Genomic DNA, 23,267 nt, shown 5'->3' with positions numbered 1-23,267 from the left:
CAGGAGATAAACAGAACTTAATCCAAATACTGGAGTAGGATTGAATATTGCCTGCTCTGATCCAGTATGATTGTGGGGATTAAATGACATGTTCCAGGGCATTTTTGTGGCAGGCTGATTGATTTTTATTTTTTAGTGACAGGTGTTTGAAGCTGCTCGGGTTTGGGATTTTAGAAGTAACCCTGTGATAAAGGGCAGAGTGCAGGAGAGGCTGTTTGACAATATGCCACATGTACATTACCATGATTTATGTAAAATATTTTAATATAATAAAGTGCTGCAGAGAGCAGAAGGGAGGGAATTCTGGAGAGGAAAGAAGGTTAAAAAAATAAAACTACTTCTTGATGGTAAACCAGATTAGGCCACGGAACACAGTCTCTCAAGGGAAACAGTGGAATCACCCACCAGCAATTAGCATATTTAAAAATAAACCACACAAAATATTAATATGCAACAGGGAACAATCCTGAATTGGCAGGGGGTGGAGTCAACGACATTACTGGCCTTTTTTCATCGCTAGATTCTGTGACCGTACAGCAGAAACCAGTAAAATAAAGACCATTCTGAGAAATCTATTTACTGGTTGTTTTGGATAGGCTTAAAATGAATTAAATGGTGAATCAGGGAATTTGTACTGCAGAATTAATGACATTTTTGTTATGTACAGTCTATGAGCTGCAGACCATTCTCTCCATTTTGTGTATACAAACTAAGAGAAGAGTGGCAAATTTTAGTTGTTGTTTTTTTTAAAAAGTTCATACAATTACATCTTTCAAATGAGGTGTTTACAATGTTTTACTATGCACTGACACAATGGGTTTTTTAAAGTGATCACTTGTTACTTTGATAGACTCTTCTTTTCAAGACTAAGGTCTGTTTCTTTCTCATGATCATCAATCTCCTTAAGAAGTTCCTCCTTTTCCTGGAAGTAATCCCGGAACCATTCAATATGCTCAGCTTTTTGTTTAACACTTAGATATGGGTTCTTGGAAAGCCCGCAGGTCACTAGTTCCATGAAGTGGCGAATAGGTCCTTGCTTGGGAAAGTCTTCTAGGTATTTATCCAGAAAGATATGTTCATGAAATTCAACATCATCTTCAATACCTATAAGGTGAATTGCAAAACACTGTTATATCATAGTTTCAGTTTGTCTTGTGTGTGTTCACTAAGTCTTGCATGTAAACTCCTTCTAGTTGGTAGAATTAATAGTTCAGTGCTGTACCCAAAAAAACAACAAAAAAAACCCAACCCTGCAGTGGAATGGAAGGGGACTGTGGTGAGGTCCAACACACACTTCGACCCCTGTCCTCCCCAAATAAGAGAGATTTCTGTGCACAGATGTCATGTCAACATCCACAACTCTTTATTTTCATATTGTGTTTCTCTTTAAGAGGGCAATTTTTACCTATATTTCATATTTGGTAATGCCATTGAAGCCTGACTCTGAAATCCATTTCCTTATCAAAAAACCCTGTTTTCTTCAATTACATGCAAATGCTGGTTTGTTATGGGCTATGAAAGCTGGGCTGCTAGCAATATTTTTTAAAGACTGAATTGAGTATTTACTTGTAATAAGAAATATACTGGTTGCATAACTTTGCAAAATGGTTTAAAGGAAAAAACACAGTAGTACAAACTGAACAAGCCTACCTTCGAAAGTATTTATTTGAATGCGTTCCATGCTTATACACCTTTACCTCGATATAACACTGTCCTCAGGAGCCAAAAAAAAAAATCTTACCGTGTTGTAGGTGAAATCACGTTATATCAAATTTGCTTTGATCCACCAGAGTGCACAGCCCAGCCCCCACCCCCCCCAGCACTGCTTTACCGCATTATATCCGAATTCATGTTATATTGGGTAGTGTTATATTGAGGTAGAGGTGTATGTTCATTATATTTCACAATTTTAGGTATTTTACTATTAAATTTGAAACAGGCAATGTTTTTAAACACTTCTTTTAACCCTTTCCAGACTTTTGCAATCATAAAAATACGAATAGATCGAGGTACACACAATTGTAAGATTTTGCAAGTTTTGTCAGATGTTACCTTTAGCAGTGACGAATGCAAAAATATTACATTAAAAAGCATTCCGTCTCACAGCTAGGTGGCATAGTGGTTTGTTACAGACCTTTCACCAAAAATGCCTCAGATCAATCAAGTAGTGATTTCAGGCCTCTTTCTAGTGGATTTCACTGGTTTCTGCTCTGTATTTTGACACTGGTGTTCAAAGGACACACAAATCAAAGTGTAAGACGGGGTAGACAACCTATGGCACGGGTGCCGAAGGCGGCACACGAGCTGATTTTCAGTGGCACTCACACTGCCTGGGTTTGGCCACCGGTCGGGGAGGCTCTGCATTTTAATTTAATTTTAAATGAAGCTTCTTAAACATTTTAAAAACCTTATTTACTTTACATACAACAATAGTTTAGTTATATATTATAGACTTATAGAAAGAGACCTTCTAAAAACGTTAAAATGCATTACTGGCACGTGACACCTTAAATGAGAGTGAATAAATGAAGACTCGGCACAGCACTTCTGAAAGGTTGCCGACCCCTGGTGTAAGATCTTGAGGACTACAAACTCAAATATGTATAGAAAAAAGGGATTGTCTCAGAAATACCATGAGATTTGGCCATATTACCAATCCAGAAATCAAGGCAGACTAGGGTCTGTGAAGAATCCTGTGGCACCTTATAGACTAACAGACGTTTTGCAGCATGAGCTTTCGTGGGTGAATACCCACTTCTTCGGACTGCTTGCATCCGAAGAAGTGGGTATTCACCCACGAAAGCTCATGCTGCAAAACGTCTGTTAGTCTATAAGGTGCCACAGGATTCTTTGCTGCTTCTACAGAACCAGACTAACACGGCTACCCCTCTGATACTAGGGTCTGTGACTGCACAGAGATTTTTTCCCCCTCTTCAGTTGATAAAAGAACCTGTCACTAATTAATGTAATTATTTGATAAGGTATAAAATTAACTATCATGAATGCTGTGATACATTTGTAAAGACTACAGAACAGTAAAGTGTTTGTTTATATCAGAGGGGTAGCCGTGTTAGTCTGGTTCTGTAGAAGCAGCAAAGAATCCTGTGGCACCTTATAGACTAACAGACGTTTTGCAGCATGAGCTATCGTGGGTGAATACCCACTTCTTCAGATGCAAGTGGTGGAAATTTCCTGGGGCAGGTATATATAAGCAAGCAAGAAGCAAGCTAGAGATAACGAGGTTAGATCAATCAGGGTGGATGAGGCCCTGTCCTAGCAGTTGAGGTGTGAAAACCAAGGGAGGAGAAACTGGTTCTGTAATTGGCAAGCCATTCACAGTCTTTGTTTAGTCCTGAGCTGATGGTGTCAAATTTGCAGATGAACTGGAGCTCAGCAGTTTCTCTTTGAAGTCTGGTCCTAAAGTTTTTTTGCTGTAGGATGGCCACCTTAAGATCTGCTATTGTGTGGCCAGGGAGGTTGAAGTGTTCTCCTACAGGTTTTTGTATATTGCCATTCCTAATGTCTGATTTGTGTCCATTTATCCTTTTCCTTAGAGACTGTCCAGTTTGGCCGATGTACATAGCAGAGGGGCATTGCTGGCATATGATGGCATATATTACATTGGTGGAAGTGCAGGTGAATGACATTTTGCTCATGCTGCAAAACGTCTGTTAGTCTATAAGGTGCCACAGGATTCTTTGCTGCTTCTGTTTGTTTATAGATGAACAAGATAGTTTAAAAAAAAAAGTGAAGTCAAGTCCATTGGTCTTAAGTTAAAAGATCTAGTAGATACTTGCCTACATCCCAAACCCAACAATTTGACAAAATTAAGCCCAAAATGTTTATGCCAATGACCACTATCGTAATAACAGAGATACCGGCAGAGTTATTTGTGGAAGCTTGCACATCACTTATTATGAGTGTTATTAATCCTTTACATAGCTGTGAATAAGCATTACAGTTTCCTACACTAGAAGAGAACATTTAAAAGTATTTAAGTGATTCAAATACACCTAACTCTTTTACAAGCCAAAACCCTTAGAACTAGAGTGGCCTATCATGAAAAAACATCTCTGTACAGTAGCACATTAGTTTGGTGCATGTCATCTTAGTAGAACATAATATTGAAGACTGGAATTTGTACTACTCTTTGTAGGCTTACATTCATTCTCTCTTATATCTGTAGTAAAGAAAACTCTCTTTGCATTATCGGAAAGGATTGACTATATTGCAGGTAAATACTTCCAGGTAATAAAACAGGAATGAATGTAAAATTATTTTGATACTAACCAGGATATTACATATTTGGCAATAACCTTAATCATCAAAATGAAAGTGAGATAATACAGACATATTAGTGCAAGGATTAATGGCATGTCAGCTTCTTCCAAACCTCTAGCAGCCCAGCACTGTAGCATGGAAGTATCTCTCAACTTGTGCACCATACTTGCAAAGTTACCATGGTTTCTTTCCTGTTTTTCCTTCAGACACTGCAATTCCTAAAGAAGCTGGAAAAGGATGTCTATTTTCCCACACTGCATCATCAGTAATATGTGCAGTGTTTATCAATACCAGCTACCCATCCCCTTTATCTCCCTTGTCCTTGAAAGAGAAACCAGATGTTTCCCTCTTCCCAGAAGCTAACATTTTCTTCACTGATCATATTGGCTTTAAAAGGCATATTTCCGCTGGGCTTGGAAACTCAAATCCACTTTGTGAATACTAGGAATCCTCCAATTATAATAACAATGGGTTCCAATTCTCCTTTTCTCCCCCAATATTTTGTGGTTTCCTGAATCAGGAAATCCTGATAGTTATTGTTCGTGATTCTAGGGTCCCCCTTAAAATATTCCTGTAATCTGTTGGTCATAAAAGTCTGAGAGAAATTGACTGATTTTCTATTAAAAGAATCTGAACAATGCAATAGTGAAATAGAGAGGCAGTGACTATTATTTTTATTATGTATTTGTATTATTGTAGTGTCTATGAGCCCTAGTCATGGGAGAGGACCCCATTGTGCTAAGCGCTATATAAACACAAAACAAAATGTTCTCATTGTAAGCCCTCTGTGTTCTATACACTAAATGAGTAGCTTTCCACAGAAGTTTAAGGGTACTTTTGGTAGGGTTATATAGTCACTAGTTCCAAGTATAGATATTAAACCTGATCAGAGTTTTGGAAATGGGCAAATAACTTTTTCAGATCCTAAAAATGCTGGCCAACATTTTTTGCCCTTTTCTACCATTTTTTTTTTAATTAAATAATTTCTATTTCTCTTTAGTAGTAGTGCTCCTTCCTAACCCCAAAACATGAACACTTGCAATTTGGGAAGGAAGTAGAAGAAATATGTGATAGCTTCACAGTTTGGCATTTAGTTGAGCCAAAACCATTTAAGAGAATTACTGAAACAGCTAACATATGACTGATGGAACTTATGCATATAGAAGCTGCCAGATGCAATTACATGTTTGCAAAGATTTCCTTTAACCCTATCACTACAACAGTGTCAACCCTTGAAGCACCAATGATCCAGAAGTATTGGTTCTCCAAAATGAGGCACTTGTATATGGGAGAGAACCAAGATGTGTTTTGTCCTATTTACCCAGTGAGTTATTCAGAAGTCATGTGATCAAAGCATGGACGTACAGCTCAAGCCATTTTAAAAAGGGACATGGATGCTTCAGAAGGATGTCTGAAAAAGTAATTGCATATTTTTTCTTTCCTATCTATATTTTATTTAAAAGTTTAAGAACTGGGGTACCATTATAATGCTCCAAGTTAAACATCTGTTCCCACAACAGATACAGTCCTAAGCAAAATTAAAATGTATAACCACAGGCTTATGGTATATAAAAGGAAACCTCTTTCTTGGTACAGAACTAGGTGATGGAAGGTAATGCTACTGAAGAGACAGGGATACAAAATCTAGAATTAGAACTGGTAATGAGTGCCACTTTTCTGTAAGGCTGTTAGAATTACAACAAATTTGGCACAACTTAATGAGTTTCCCCAAGCCTTCTATTTTACTTTGATGTACATGATGTGATTAATGACCTGTAAACAGAGTTGGCGCTTTGATAGGATGGAATTTATTGGCCTGATTTTTGCAACCCGTCCTATGATAAATTTTGGAGCTCTCGGTTGGCATTTTCCACATGACTAATTTTTGTGGACAAATCAATAAAGATTCTTGCTTAACTATAAGTGAAGACTCCTTGCTAATTCACTACCCCCAGACAGCAGGGTTCCAGCCACATTACAACATCAGAAATGCCACTGGCCACAGTGATATAAGATTGCAAAAACATGATTAGTATATATTTGGATTAGTGCACAACAGAACAGATCGATTCTCATAGAAGCAGTGATTAAATTCTAAGAAACCACCAAAACAGGATGAGAACATTAAGAAACAGCTCAACCACATTATGCAATTTACAACTCTACACAGAATGGCAGATTTTCAAGGAGTATCGCCTCCAGAAACCAACCTGTTATGTGTTATATCTTTAATAATTTAAGACCACTGCCAAACTTTCTGCAGTTATTAAAACCGTATGTTCACACACTTTCTGTATATCTGCATTTCCTCTTCCATGATGTTCTCTATATGTTTATTGTTGTTTAACTTCACATATAGATGCTTCTATAAAAAAGGAGAGGGTTACTTATGTACTGTATAATTTATGTCCAGCCAGTAAGACTGTTGGAACGGCTCAATGTTGTGACTTTGATTTTGCTTATGAAATGGACAGGCCTAAAGGAACAATCGGCCTGTAATATTCAGTACATTGTTGTATGCAGTGTTGCTGTAGCCATGTCAGTTCCAGGATTTTAGAGTGACAATGTGGGTGAGGCAATATATCTTGGTGAGAGAGACAAGCTTTTTGAGCACCAAAGAGCTCTTCCTCAGGTCTGGGAAAGGGACTTAGTGTGTCACAGCTAAATACAACACTGAACAGATAGTTTAGTGTAAGTATTTAGTACATATTCTAAGGGACCATTCAAGATGAAGTGGCCAGTTAATACCCCTGTAGTAATAGGAGAAGAAGGGGAGTTAGTGGGATACAGATTGTTCTAACAAGCCATAAATCCAGTGCTTTATTAACACCACGGTTTTTAATGTCTTCTTTGAGGATGAGGACTGAGAGGCGAGATAGAGTGATTGCTTTGTGAAAAGTGTTCACCCACAGATGATAGGGTGTTTTTGTCTTAATATTTTCCTATGGAAGTGCATTGGATGATGTACACCACATGTGTTAGGCATGTGCAGGATCCCTGGATCTTGAAAGCTGTGTTGTGGTGATGAACATTGTAGCAGTGGAGATATCCATAACTTCACTAGACACTAAAAACCATGATCTTACTAAAGACACTGGCTTTATGGCTTATTATATCAACCTGTAACCCAAATGCCATAGTAAGAAGTAGTATGTTATATAGCTGGGTGACCTCTTGGGGGTTGGATCTGGGGTAAACGCCAATGAAAGCATTTAAACTATATCAAAATGTAAATGATTTGTGTGGTTAGTTTCCTTTTTATATTTGGTTTGTTAGCTTTAGAGTGTCTATATAAGTAGCAGAAACTCTCTAGCTACAAAATCCTACTGAGAACCAGTGAGCTTGGATGGATTTAAGCCATTTCAAGCCACAGCTCTAGACCTGTTCAGTGATCACAACTTCATCATGCTTCTTCCCCAACTCATTTTAATATTTAAACTGTTTTCCTTAAAGTTTTGATTAGGATCTAATAGCAAAATTTCCAGGATGTCTTCATCTGAGGCTTCACTAATTTAGGACAGTTTAAAGTTGCTTACTTGAGCAAAAACATTAGTAAACTATTGTATGTGGAGGCACACCTGAAATACATTATTAAAACTCTGAAGCATTAGTGTTGGTGTTCTAATTCTCTACAAATATAAAGAGACCACAAAAGCTACAGTACACTTACCCGCTTCATTATTAATAGGGAACTCCCACAGTTTTCCCTCTTTTGTCCACTGGATCATCTCTTCAAACCCATTCCGAGGTGGCTTTTGATTTACTGCTGCAATCTGATTAGCAAGTTCCAGATCCCAGAGTGAAGGTGAAGACTCTAAATAAGAAAAAAAAAAATACCCCAGACCTGTCAGTTTGCCAGAGAATTATTGACTTAAGCATATTTTGTTTAAGATTATCAAACTTAATGAAGGCTGGTCCTTTCACACATACATTATTTTAAGTTGTAGCTATTAATACCATATTTCATGGTGTGCTTTTGCAATAAAAGCCCACTGAATTCTCAAAGGACTATTAAACTAGCCTACTGATCTGTCAAAATTGCAGCTAAGTTATTTCAACCCCTTTCCCAAATATTAAGAATAGGAATTAACTGTTTCCATTGTGTGACAGTTTCTGTTTTTGACACTTTTTGGCTGCTTTTTGTTAGTCACAAGTTTTTATATTTAACTCATCAGATTCTGAACTTGGTCTATGTACTCTTTATTAAAGACAAGTGGACCTTGTTTACTCTAAGGGATTTCCTGGTATTTCATGATTATGCTCTCATTCAGCAAGGCAGCCCACATCTGCAAATGTTCCCAATTGTTTACTCTGAACCTCGCCCATTTTGTTTGGTGGCCCAGCTTTTCTACTAGTTGAGATTTTTGGATGCCAGAGTCAATAATCTAGCATACAAAACTGAGAAATCCTGACTTCCCATTTATCTCACTACCTTAAATGTTGTCCTCTTTCATAGAATATACCATAAATAATCTCAAAACTCACATCTTTCATTATGCCCACAATAAATGAGACTGTCATCATTAATATTAAATGATAAAAAAAAACATTAGCTATACTCAAGGACATGCACATGACTGATCTGAGTAACTTATATCACTATAATGCTCATTCTCCCACACCCTGACCCCTCCGTGTTTGTCATCCCTCAGTCAGCCATCGCATCACGCTATCTAAGATTACATTGTAAACTCTGAGACCAGGACTACGGCCTAAATTTTCAGAAGCGACTAGAGTTTTTGGGTGTCCAACTTGACATGATTTAAAGGGGTCTGACTTTTTCAGATGTCTCATGCTGGACACCCAAAATCATTGGTCACTTTTGAAAAATTAGGCCCACGTCTTTCCACCTCAACTGTGAAGTGCTGTAAAATAGAGAGAGAGAGAGAGAGAGAGTGTGTATATATATAGAGAGAATTTAACACATATATATATTAAATACTATATGCAAATTTTTATAGATTATATATAAAAACTATAATTTTGCATTTTCTCAAGCACTCTTAAAAGATTAATTTTGAGGCAGTTACTTCTTCAGACAGTTTACTTTGCTTTCATAAGTGCTAAAAAAACCTCCATTCATCTTTTCCATTAAACAATCCTTTCTAAAATATTCTAGTATTCCCTCGATAGCTCACTCAACCCACCAACATCCTTGGAATTCGGCCAAAGCATTATATGTTATGAGTCCTATTCATTTAGTCATCTCTTGGCTTCATGTCTAACATTTACATAACCTGCAGCAGGCCAATTCAGTGCTCATCTGACCCAGCGTTTTTACTCATTTACACGTTCCTTCCTGCTTAATTTCTTTTCATTCTCAGGCACATAAAACAAGCCATTGCCCATCTACAACAGATGACGGTCCACTACACGAGAGCGAGAAGATGCATGGTATTTGGAAGCAGAGATCAGGCCAAACTGCCCTACAATAATTTTCTAACTGTGCAGACTTCTTTTTCAAAAAATGTGTCCCAATTTAATAATGATTTGTTGAATTAACTTTGGTTTCAGTGGAAAAATTATCCCTTTCCATTGAAAAGCCTCCCTTGCGATGAGTTTCCATTTTTATGTTTGTCTTTGCAAGGAAGAAAGCTGGAGTTTCCTAAAATGAAAGCTTAGGTCTTCAGAAGTCACATGGTTTACAGGTCACAGCCATTCTGACATTTACTATTTCAAACATTAGTAGTTTAAAACTAATGAACTAATCTTTGGTCTTGTGGACCACATCAACTAGTTGAATCCAGTAAACTAACTTCTCTTTCTTTCCTTTGCTACAAAAATGGCAGACACACGCAGACTTTCACTCTTGAGAACATTTCTATTTTGAGGGTGATAAATTAGAAAACCCTTGTTCAAATTAATTCATACTTGGCAGAAAAATCCTGCCTCAGCCATACCCATCAGTTACCCATTTTCATGTAAATATTCTTTTGTTTGGAGATGTTAGAAGGATACCCAAAAAAGATGTAATGAAAATCGAGTTACAACATTAATTATAAAGGAATCATTGCTTCTACTTTATCCTTTAAGTAATTATAGTCTGATAATTTTCTACTAATCAATCTTCTTTAAAAGAACGACCCAGAGTTTCAGTTTACAAGCATGGTGTGTCTGACGGATGCAAAACAACCTTACGTTTACTTTTATGGAACAGAAAACAGCATAGTGTAAAATGCTCCTTTCTCTACAGATTTAACAACCTTTAAACAGGTTTCCCTTGATTTTCCACTTAATATTCAGGATTTCAAAATAAATATTCAACACAAAACAAGGAACCTGCATTCATAGTGGGTTTAAACAACATTTTAGTTCAATATCTGCACTAATATGAACTAACAAGAAAACAAGGGGAAATAGCGTAAGGAATCAAATATCTTATTGGTATTTCCTGCTATTAAGGAAAAAACTGTTTTGCAATGAGAGTTTTAGTCAGTACAGTTGTGTAATATGGCTTCTGGCTTGAAATCTATTGTAGCTTTCCTCAACACTACTGGGAATTAAACAAGGAAATGCTGCTAAAAACTGAAAGAGGCATCCTTGTTGATATCTTATGACAAATCCCATAAAGTTCACTTGCTTTCTTCAAATTTTACTTGTGCTAAGGTCTATTTATAAATTAGGGAATACATAAATAGTATATGGGTCTTTAAATAGTATGAACAACATTTGCAGTTCTGCTTTTTATAGGGCTGTGTACAAGCTAGTTCAAAGGGTTACTTATAAAAACAACTATAAACACCAGTCATTATGCCTGAACATGCTTGATTCAACCCAAAATTTAGCCATCTGTATTTTTGGAAGGGTAATTTAAAAGAATATATATAAAATCAGAATGTGTAACATAGTAAAAATGGGCTGATGTTTTAAAAACCTAATAATCTTACATATATACTAATTTGATTCCTAAAGGAGATAATTGCAGTATTCTGTTAAACAGTGCTCACGTTCCATCTCAAAGGTGACTGCATTCAGTAAAATCAGCAGCTGCTTGACAATATGGAACACTCTCTTGGGAAGCCCTATGTCTGAAAAAGATTTGGGGATACTGGTGGATAATCAGCTGAACATAAGCTTCTAGTGTGATGTTGGGGCCAAAAAGAGCTAATGCAATCCTAGGGTGCATAAACAGTAGAATCTCAAGTAGGAGCAAAGAGGTTATTTTGCCTCTGTATTGGACACGGGTGCTGCTGCTCGAATATTGGTGTCCACAATTCAAGAAGAATGTTGATAAATTGAAGAGGGTTCAGAGAATAGTCACAAGAAGGATTAAAGTATTAGACAACATGCCTTCTAGTGATAGACTAATGAGTTCAATCTGTTCAACTGAACAAACAGAAGGTGAAGGAGTGACTAAGTATCTATATGGGGAACAAATATTTAATAATGGAGTCTTCAATCTAGCAGAGAAAGGTATAACATGATCCAATGACTGGAAACTGAAACTGGACAAATTCAGACTGAAAATATGGTGTAAATTGTTAACAGTTAGAGTAACTAACCATTTGAACCATTTACCCCGAGTGATGGTGAATCCACCATGACCGACAGTTTTTAAATCAAGACTGGATGTTTTTCTAAAATATCTAGGAATTATTTGGGGGGAGTTCTATGTATGGACTGTGATATACATGAGATCAGACTAGATGATCACAATGGTCCCTTTTGGCCTTAGAATCTATGAAACGGCACTAAGTGACATTTTAGTACAAGGAATAAATAAGCTATACAATTGAAACTGCAGGAAGAAATTAATGGAGACAACATTACCCAAACTAGAAGCTGGCCAAAGCAGTTGAACTAACACGAGTCTTAAAAAAAAACAAAAACAAAAACCCTAAAAACAAAACCACAAACCCTAAAATGGGCTCTTTACTGATCCGCAGAGAAGAATGCCATCTACTGAATCACCAACACTATTTCTACAGCCTCTAGTTTTAATTTTATTATAACACTTTGCAATGCAACAGTGCCTTTTTTCCCCAAAGGAATTCAGAGTATTTTACAAAAATCAGTGAATTCTGATTCATTGCCTACAAGGCATTACTGTACCCATTTACAGAAAGGGAAACTTAGAGACAACTTAAGTGATTTGACCATAGTCACACAGTATGACAGTTGGGAAAGTCAGGCCTCAGCTTTAACCCCTAAATCATACACCCACTCCGGCTTTCATTTTTTGAAGACTATCCCATCCATGCACCAGTCAGGCCTGACCCTGCATAGCAGGTGAGATCTGTTGATATAAGAGTGGTACAGCTACCGGGTTTTCTGTTGTTTTTATTTAAATAAGATTTCTGTATGTGTCTGAAGTTCATGCAAGTGAGGGATTATTTATACCAGGTAAAACTAGGCATAGTTTATCCAGGAAGTCACAGTAAGGTTCTCAGAGTTCTGACAGTACACTTCAATCCTATCCAATTTCCCCTGTGGCTGTAGTCTCAAGCCTCTTCAGAGCAAGATCTGGTGCAATGGTTTTGCAATACGGACAAATGCCCACTAAGAACTAGGGTAAACCAAGTATACATTTCTACTGAGAAAATGCAGGGGAATTTTAGTGCTCATGGAAGAAACACCAACAACAGTGGCAACGGGTCAGCTTTACCACATAACTGTTAGTGTACATTAGTCCTGATACAGGATCAAAAACTATTATCCCATAACACTGTGTAGAAGTCTTGCCTACCAATGACCAGATTTAGACCGCACATTAATTTACGATCAGGTTTGAAACCAGCAAGCTAGTAGCCAACCCCTCTCTTCCACGAGACAGAGAACTTCTCTATTTTTTTGAAGAATTTCCTCCATTTGGGTTTTTGTTGTTGCTTTTCCACTAACCTGCTTCAGGTGTCACTTCTGTAACAGTGGGAGAAACAGGGAAAATGTTAAGCCTCCTTCCTAGGTGAAGCCCTCTTCTATAAACAAAGGAGACAAATGATATTTGATATTTCACAACACAGCTAGTTTAAAATTAGGTTTACAAAACACAGAATATGCTCATTAAACTCTAGAGCGAAAGTCAACCATCCCCTGGAAACAAAAAATACCAACATATTTAACATTATACTAAATCTTTAGACTTGGTAACCAAAAGACAAATCATTGCATTTGAGTTACTGCTGTATAATGCAATTAATGAAGCACTGGAGCCAGATTCCCACCACACTTTCCAGTGAGGTAATTAGCATAATTGCCATTATTTTACATTTGATTTATTCCTATTTATATATTTAGAAACCTTCATAAAGTCAAATGCTATCAGTCCATGGTACCTTAGTAGCAGATAGTTCTTAGAAAGTGCATTCCTTGGGGTTTTTTTATGCTTTTGTTCTACTACACAAAATATTTCACAATTCAGGAAAAAAGACAACAGATAAATCAAACTAACCCTGATTTATGAAGTAAACAGCCTTTTTGGAAGATTATGTATCCACCCTTTCCTCTCTGCCACATGACTAACACTCAAACTGTTGTGATAAGCTATAGTCTAAACAGTCTGTCATTTCTGGGCTCTCTTCTGGATAGTAAAATATATTTGGATTTTTTTTGCACAACAGCAGCTTCACACTTAATAGGATTCTTTATTAAAAGAAAGAAAGATATTCAACAAGCAAACATCTTTAATAAGAGCAGACAAACTAATATTTGGATTATAAATTAAAAACTCAAACAGCTGGTCTTCTCCCCTCAACCAGTCAAAGTGAATTTTCAGATAAATACAAAAACAAACAAGAAAATAAGTTTATTGTAATTTAGAACAAATGATTCCTTTAAACATTTAACCTTTCCAGTTTGGGTACATTTCTAATGAAATTCTAGTGTTCTTCGTTTGTGTTATTACATATTCATTGTTGCCCGAGCAACACTTGCCTTTCCTGCCCTTAAATTTCATCCCTCTGCTTTCCAGCAGATTTCTGAAGGCCACAACTACTATGGCAAACCTGATCTTGTCATATTACATATTACTAACGTAGCTACCCTGGATCTATTTCAGAAAGAGACTAATATAATTACACAGTCTCAGAAGAATGTGGAATTTAAACAGATTTGGAATTACATTTTCCTATCCATTCATAACTTCCAATAATGTTAGTAGCAGATGTAGGCAGGATTTGGAACAAAACACCTAGTATAAAGTTACTAGTTCAAGTTACTATAAAGCAGCATCACCCATTAATTACAGTGTATTTTTGACTGTTAGAATTTTATAGCCACAGGAAAAAATCTGAACTTTGAGACTGGTAGTTGAAATCTGCATAATGAACAGTTTATATAACAACACCAAGACTTTTACACTAAACATAACCTCATTACCTAAGATGGTCAGAGAACTCTCATATAATTGGTGACAGGAAGGGAATCTTTTCAAATGCATTGCAAAACATATTTTACTTTCCTTTTATTAAAATATTGTAAGGTGTTTGATCAATTCTATATCAGCTGTTTTTATTGTCTATATTCTAAGTTGCTTTTCGTTTACATTACTTATTTACATATTGCAATAATTTTTGCCAAAGTCAAATACTATTGAGATCCACTCTAGTATCGTCACTTTCACACTGTATCATACTGAAACGACTTTCAGTCTCTACCAGCCTAGGATGAATTAATATCCTCAGCCTAAAGGTAACAGGCTACTGAACCATTCAAAAATTCACAATGCATTTAGTTATTCTGCTCCTTACATTGGATTCATTTACAGCTTCCCAAGAATACTGAAAACCTTGGGACAAAAGGTTTCCATACAAGTCAGTGAGGGCTCATTCTCTTCCCTTGTTCAGTTCCCTGTTCTCCAGTCTCAGCCTTGTCTATCCCCTCTCCATGACTTGCTGCATTTGGGGGGGCGGGGGGGGTGTTGAGAAGTGGAGCCATTATGTACTGTTCCCAGCTATGTGAAACTCTGCCTTCAACATACTTTTCTAATGGCTACATAAGACAATTGCCAAAATCAGAAAAAATAATATTACTTAGAAACATTTCAGCATCTACAGATGTTTTCTGATGATATAACTGTGAATATAGCTCCTTTGGGTTTTTACACTATGATCTACATAGCTTAAGAATTCATATGCTCCCGTTTGTTCCTCACTTAAAATCATAATTTTCTGATATACTGAAAAAAATCTGTTTCAGCCAAGGAATGCAAGGACATTATACAGCTACTGACCCAGGAATGTTTATTTCTCAGTTATGCAAATCCTGCCTTCCAAATTTCCCACATATATGCCAATAAACATGGTTCTCTCAACTTCTAACTCCACTTAAAGTCAGATTTAGTTACTTTTAAAAGGAAATAATCTAACTGGGAATAGAAATGTGGGGAGAATATCCTAAGACAAGTGACTGTGAGGATGCCACGTAGACTGTGTGTTTTAGGGACATAATACAGGATGAGACACCAGCTAATTACAGTATAACAAAGTAAGGGTGCTCTCTTAACAGAGTAAAAATAACCTGGGTTAAGTTAAAAAAATAGCAAAAGGTGTTGCCATTTTCAGGGAGAATTCTCAAGTAACCATTTTAAATCATTAGTTCCAATTTTCATGCCTGAGGCAACAGTAAACTCAAGAAATGACTCAGGTGCAAAGTTCCTATTTTCCTTAGCAAGAAGAAAAAAAACTCAATTGGTGAAATCTACACAGACCATTTTTCAAAGTTTTCCTTCAAATGACAGTAGCACTTTAAAGTTTTTTCCCCATCCCATAACATGTTAGAGAATGAGATGCAAAAATATTGTGCATAAGTGATGCATTCAAAAACCACTCAAACAGTGAAGTCAAAAAGTAGATTATATACTAGCATCAAACATTTGCAACAATCAGGTTTAATACTAAAAAACTGCATTTACTTTGATCAGTTTAGTGTAACATAGTTAATTGTAATAATCTACTTTAATACTATGTTTGGAAAAAACAACTACTTATAAAATAGTGTTAGAAACACATTTTCTTTTGTTTCCTGCAGTATCCTGTATGTAGAGTCAGAGCATTTTTGTGGAAGATACAGAAACTCACGGAGAACTCTTTAGCTTTGAAGTTTTGGAGTATAGTTGGTGTTTCTTTATTACTAGAATTTAAAAACTTAACTGGTTAATATTTTATTGTGGGAAGAAGCACAAAGAGAAAACAGGCAAGTAGAGAGTACCTTTTACTTCCAGCAAATTCAGACAGGACACCTCTTTGAAACATGTCACCTTGCCCATCATCATCATCAAATGAAATCTGACTGGATGGCCTGGATACACCACGGGTGAGATGGCGTTTCCCAATCTTCATGTCTGCAATAACGTTGCTGACATCAAAAAGACAAGCAGAACAATGAAAATTCCACAGTATGAAACGGTAGCAAGCTTAGTTACATGCTTTAATAAGGCAAATTATTCCCAATTGTTTTCATAAGCCTATATTGGACAAACTATATGAAAGAACTAGACGACATCGCCACAAAACATCCGTTGACATTCTGAAGTCATGGAATATGCAAGTCTTGTTTTTTTAGAAAAAAGAAAATCCCACTTACCAGTTATTTCCTAAATTTAACAAAAAAATTCAATTTAGCAAACATATGCCAGTTACTGCACTCCTTGAAGAGAAAATCCAATGAACATTCTTTGAATTGCAAATTGAAATATTTTTAGTTTATTTTATGCTGCCATATACTATGTTCAGAGAACGCATTAGACATTAATGCAAACATGTGCAGCAAACAGGGGAGTTTCAAAGATCATAGCTACAGATCCTGTGCTTGGAGATAGAGGGATTTAGCGTGAGGAACACTGGTTCACCTTCTATGTGGAAAAGGGGCTGTACAGTTTGGATGGCTTCCATCTCCGCAGCAGGGGAACCAATTTTCTAGGGGAATGGCTGGCCAGAGTAGTCAGAAGGGTATTAAAATAACAAAAAAAGTAGAGGGTGAAAAATGGAAACTAATGAGTAGTCATTTAACAGAATATCAAGATGTTGAGAACAAAGTTAATCAATCAATGCACCAAGGAATGCGAAGAAAAGAAATTCTTTAATTGCCTATACACCCAGGATAATAAACAAAAGGAACTGGAATTGTTCATCTAGAAGCACAAATTCAATCTAGTTGGTATTGCTGAAACCTAGTGGATAGATTTGCACTATTGGAATGTTAAAAAAAATAAATCAATGGATAAAACTGATTTAGGAAGGATCGAGTGGGCAAAAGGGATGGAGGAAGGCACTCTATGTCAAAAATGGCATTACCTGTTTCTGAGTCACTGACAGAAGAAAACCATCTTGATCTATTAAGTGATAAAAAACAAGATGGGATACTACTCTGTGTCTGCTACAGACCACCAAATCATACCAGAGAATAGGACGACCATCTCCTTACGCTCCTATCTACAATGTGAGGGGGAAAATGTACTATCCTGGGGGAGTTCAATCTGAGCAACTTACACTGGAGGTCTCACGCTTCAACTACTAAAAAGTCCTCAGAATTTCTAAATATTTCAGATGACAATTTCTTAACTCAAGAAGTGTTAAATTGAACACAGGGACATTCTATATTAGACATCACCTTGACAAACAGGAACTGATCGCAGAACTAAAAACTAGTGGTAGCTTAAGTACAAGTGATCATAACTTTATCACAATTTACGTGCAAACAGAATAAAGTCCATACAAGTAACAGTTGGTATATACCAGGGGTCTCAAACATGCGGCCCGCGGGCCGCATGCGGCCCTCGGAGCTCTTCCCTGCGGCCCGCGGAGCTCCCCCAGTTACTTCCTGTCGCCGCCAAACTCCCCTCACCCCCGCCCCCCTCCCCGAGTTATTTTCTGTGCCTAAGCTCCCCGCGCGCTGCTCCCCAATGTTTGGGGCCGGGTCTCTCCCCTGGCCCCACCTGCCGCCCCCACGCGCCTCCCCCCAGTGTCTCCCGGCCCCCACTTCCTGCCCCTTCACCGCCCAGTAGCCTGCCCGGGAGCTCACGCTGACTCCACTCCTCCGCTATGCCGGCTTCCGGCATCACCTGCTGCCGCAGGGTCCTAGCGCCCCCCTGCACTAGGGCCAGGGCAGGCTGCCCTTCCCCTAGTCCTGAGACTCTCCAATGCCCCGAGCCTCTCCAATGCCTCAAACCCCTCACCCTCAGCCCCACAGCCCTCACCCCTGCACCCCCTCCTATCCCCAAACTCCGTCCCAAAGCCTGCACCCCCACCCCCTGCTGCAGCCTGGAGCCTGCACCGAGCACAGAGCCTGCACTCCAGACCCCCTCCCCCACCCCCACCCAAACTCCCTCCCAGAGCCTTAGGCAGTAAATCTAAGTGCGTGTTTTGTCCTTTGAGTGAGGTGCATTACTGAGTGTATATATTTATTAAAACTGCTTGGAAATGACTTCGTCAAAAAAAAGAACACTCATGGAAGAAAAGAGAATTTTCCAAGACAAATGGGAGAATTTATATTTTTTCACAGAGGTAAAAGATAAAATTCAATGCCTTATTTGTCAGCAAACGATTGCTGTTCCCAAGGAGTATAACGTGCGTCGGCACTATGACACGATGCACGGTGAAAAATATGATGCATTCACCGGAAAAATCCGAGAGGAAAAAGTTCAGCAACTTAAAGCAGCATTTGCCAAGCAAAGAAATTTATTTTCAGGGATTAACAAGTCTAGCGAAGATTCAGTAAGAGCAAGTTTTGTGATAAGCGAAATGATAGCTAAATCATCGCGACCTTTTACAGAAGGCTTATTCATAAAAGAATGTCTTATGAAGGCCAGTGAAATTTTATGTCCTGATAGGAAGAAAGTTTTTGAAGGCATAAGCTTGTCTGCAAATACAGTTGCCTGCAGGATAATGGATTTAGCTGATAATGTGCAAAAACAATTGATTCAAATGGCAAAAGACTTTGAAGTATTTTCAATTGCTCTTGATGAGAGTACAGATGTATCAGATACCGCACAGTGTGCAGTGTTCATTAGAGGTGTGGACTGCAATTTGAATATAACTGAAGAATTGCTAGACTTAATGCCACTGAAGGGTATCACAACGGGACGTGACATATTTCAAGGATTGGAAGAGTGCATTGAAAAAGCTGTTGGTGGCGCTTAGCACTTTCCAGGAGGGATGGGGGAGGAGCGGGGAGCCGCGCGCTTAGGGGAGGAGGTGGAGAAGAGACAGGGCAGGGGCGGGGCCTCATGGAAGGGATGGATTGGGGGTGGGGCCAGGGGCAGCAAGGGGGCGTGTCAGTGATGCGGCCCTCGGGCCAATGCACTAGTCCTCATGCGGCCCTCGGGGTCATTTGAGTTTGAGACCCCTGGTATATACCGTACTTGGTGCTTTAAAAGGGCCAGTTTCAAAAAGTTAAAAATAGCTACGAGTCAAATCAGTTGAGAGGAAGACTTTAAACAGAAAAATGTAAATGGTTATTAGGAATTATTTAAGAACATTTTACTAAGTGCCAAAGAAGACACATTCCACAAATGAGAAAAAAGGCCAAACTGGTCAAACACCAACCTGATTTAGTGGAGAAGTGAAAGTAGCTATAAAAAAAATAAACAGCTATAATAAATGTAAGAAAGGTGAAGTTGATGATCATAAATATGAATCATATGGAAATGGTAGAATTGTCAATGATAATTAAAGTCTATGATTTAGTCACGGGTATTTTTAGTAAAAGTTATGGATAGGTCCCAGGCAATAAAGAAAAAGTCACGTCCCATGACCTGTCCATGACTTGTGCTATAAATACCCCAACTAAATTTTAGGTGCTGGAGGAGGGGGGGCGCACACTGGTGGATGCTGCTGCTGCTGCTCTGTGGAGGGTGCTCCAGCGGCCACGGCTGCTGCTCCTGATCTGAGGGCAAGAGGAGAGAGAGACACTCCAGGTGGGGGCCAGCCCGGGGCCCCATCAGTGCTACTGCCTCTCCGGGCGAGGGGCTACCCGAGCAGGTGTGGGCAGCCATAGGGTCAGCAGCACCAGCCACTGCAAAAGCCATGGAGGTCCTGGAAAGTCACGGAATCCGTGACTTCTGGGACCTCCTTGAAAGACTCCCAGCCTTAAGGATAGTCCAGAAAAGGCAGAAGTTCTGTATTTGAGATAAAGGCAGATGATGTAGTTATGTCACGATGATGGAATACTTTTCATTCCAACAGCGGCTACGGAGGACATGAAACAGCAGCTACTAAAAGTTAGATATTTTTAGATCAACAGGTTCAAATATTTTAAAATCTCTGATGCAAGTTAACTGACTGAGGAGCTCTCTGGTCTGCTTATGTTAATTTTCCAGGAACTTTTGGAACACTGGGAAAGTTCTAGAAGAAAGGTAAGCTAACACTGTGCCAGTATTTAAAAGGAGTAAATAGGATGAACCAGGTAATTATAGATCTGTCAGCCTGAAATAGATCCTCACCAAAATACTGGAATGACTGATAATGGACTCGATTAATCAAGAATTATAGGAAGGTAATATAAATAATGCCATTCAACAAGGGTTTATGGAAAACAGATCTTGTCAAATTAACTTGATTTCTCTTTTTTATATGAGATTACAAGTTTGGGTGAAAAAGGAAGTGTCAACAGAATACACTTAGACATCCTCTTGGTACTGCACGTTTTGATTAAGAAACTAGAAGTTTGCCATCCACCCACCTTCCCATGCTAATGGTTAAGATTTGTAAGAGCACCTGAACTTTTAATGAAAGGTTCAGCAAGTAGTAGTTTGCATAGATCACAGATTTGTCTATCGCTGGGAGTTAGGGAGCTCCAGTCAGGTCTTTGGTTTAGGAAGGTCTGGCAGGCCCTGGCCAGATGATGTCCTAATGGGAGGTGGGAAAACTAATGACTGTTCTGGGCTGCTGTTCCCCCTCCCTTCAATACAGTCAGGGCATGAGAGCTAAAGGCAACAACTTATTAATTATTATTTTGATAAAAGCTGGAGAATCTTGGCCATATATTTGTGTCAATTCTCCTGGTTACTACCCTCAACAAGGATTGTAGTTATAGTGACAGAACTCTTTAGATAAAACTCTTTAGATATAAAGTTGTGTCTATGCCTTTAGGGAGAAGGACTGTTAAAAGCTAAAAGCCATTATTAGATTTTGGGACAGTGCAAGTGAGAACGATAAAAATCGGTTAAACTACAGGGCGTGGGTTTTAATAGATAAAAATCTCTTTTCAAGGGAACAGGTGTGGTATTAAAAGAACAGAAACAAATTAGGTCAAAAAGAAAGCTTTGTATACCTAAATGCAATATATATATTCCCACTGTTGCGATGCTTGAAGAGTGTCATAAAGTATATATTTAAATATTCTCTTTTGGATGGTTTAAATCAGAGGAGTTCTTCAAAATAACTACTTACAACAAAAAGATGCCCTAAAATGTTCAGAATCTTGATTTTTTCTAAGGTTAATTTTAAATCTGACATTAACAAAAGAAGTTCAGTTCCTCTGGATCTCTCTTATTTTAGTAATTATTTTCTGTTACTGTTATTCTTGGCATTTATGAGCTAGAGATGATCCAGAGACTTCACAAGTTTTCTGAGGGTCTGACTAGCATCATGCAGTCTGCCCTTGCCAGAAGCAAAGTCACAGATTGCCCAGCCCAACTGTTTTACTTGGCAACCATGCTAAAACGATAGAATGTTGTTGTACTTCATAGCGATCACACTCCCTCTGATCAGTTCTCTTTGAGGGTCTGCACAACTGGCCAAACTTTCTTCTGGCTATGCTGGGAATCTAATACACAGTCCACAGTGTCACAATTTTGGATGGCTAGAGTCCTAATGTTGTGTCACTGGTGCATGAAAAGTGAGCAAATATGTTTTCATAATAGTTTTTAAAACAAGTGATTGCATGGTATTATGCCAATCATGTTGTTCATCTTACACATATTTTCTCTAACACATTGAGAAAGAAACAAGAAATTAACCAAAAACAAAACCAGAAAGATATTTACGGCCCGACTTCCTTCCACAACAAGGAATGTCAGATTTCCAACTGAAACTTCATCCCCCATTCAACCCACTATGTATAAGTACTGCAGATATATCTGAACAGGAATGATCTTGTGCACTACATGGGTTAAAAAAGAACAAGAGAAGGAGAATTCAGGGTGCATTTTAGCTTTAGTTCGGAATTCCTTTCCTTCTGTTGATATAATTCTAACCTTTAATATTGCTGAATTTATTTTCCTATGGTGGTGTTGTAATTTCCATTAAGCAAAACTTCTTCTGACACTAAAAAGAATAAAATCCTGTATCATTAATTTTTCCCCTCTTCTAGTGAACATGCTGTCCTCAATATGTCTACAAAACAAACTGATGGGAGAAGACTGTACAACAGTGACATCCAGAGGGCAGACTGTATGAAAAGCACAATATAAGCTCAGACTTCTTGGCTATAATTATCTTAATCATCATTTTATATCGCCTCATAAATCTGAATATTCTGATTTATAGTAACAATGTTATATTGTATGGTTCTTATGCTTGTGTAGGTATTTCAGTTATTTACATCCATTTCTGAGAGTTTTACATAAAATATCTACTGTCTCAGACCAGTGGTCCACTTAGTTCAGTATCCTGTCTCAGAAGCAAACAGTACTTGATGCTTCAAAGAATGGTAATCCAGCCATGATGCACCTAGTCAATTGTACAACACAGAATATGTGGGATGGGGGAGGAAAACCACGTCTTCCCACCCCACAAAGAAAATAATGAGTTGTCTTACACAGTGGCAAGCAGGGCTGAAAAAATCCACTTATGAATGAGTACAGCGCATTCACTGGTCAGTGTGGGGACCTCAGCTCTCAATTTCTGCAGGATTCAAGCTTTCATTTAAGTAAAAGGGTTTTAAACAGTTTTTTTAAACTGCAAAGTCTGAGGCAGAATCTAACTTTTCATCCGGTATATACAGTATCTAGCACATTGAGGCCTGCCCTCTCTAGTTGCCACTGCAAAAGTAGTAATATAAATAATAATGATTATTGTGAAGTTAACCTGACAAATGTGAATGAAATGCTC

General features: G+C 38.0%; 1 protein-coding gene across 1 annotated transcript in view; it reads right to left on the bottom strand.

Moving 5' to 3' along the window:
• Positions 1-246: 246 nt before the first annotated feature.
• The window catches only part of MRPS31 (mitochondrial ribosomal protein S31), a 31,816-nt gene continuing 8,795 nt past the window's right edge, over positions 247-23,267 (bottom strand). The window contains exons 4-7 of the mRNA XM_045014888.1: positions 16,426-16,572; positions 13,120-13,196; positions 7,952-8,095; positions 247-1,104 (exon numbers count right to left, since the gene is read on the bottom strand). Of these exons, the coding sequence (XP_044870823.1) occupies positions 839-1,104; positions 7,952-8,095; positions 13,120-13,196; positions 16,426-16,572 (634 nt within the window). The 3' untranslated portion in view covers positions 247-838. The remainder of the gene's footprint in view (positions 1,105-7,951; positions 8,096-13,119; positions 13,197-16,425; positions 16,573-23,267) is intronic.

The sequence above is a fragment of the Mauremys mutica genome, chromosome 1, assembly GCF_020497125.1.
Source record: "Mauremys mutica isolate MM-2020 ecotype Southern chromosome 1, ASM2049712v1, whole genome shotgun sequence".
Lineage (NCBI taxonomy): Eukaryota > Metazoa > Chordata > Testudines > Geoemydidae > Mauremys > Mauremys mutica.
This window is presented reverse-complemented; position numbering and strand designations above follow the sequence as displayed.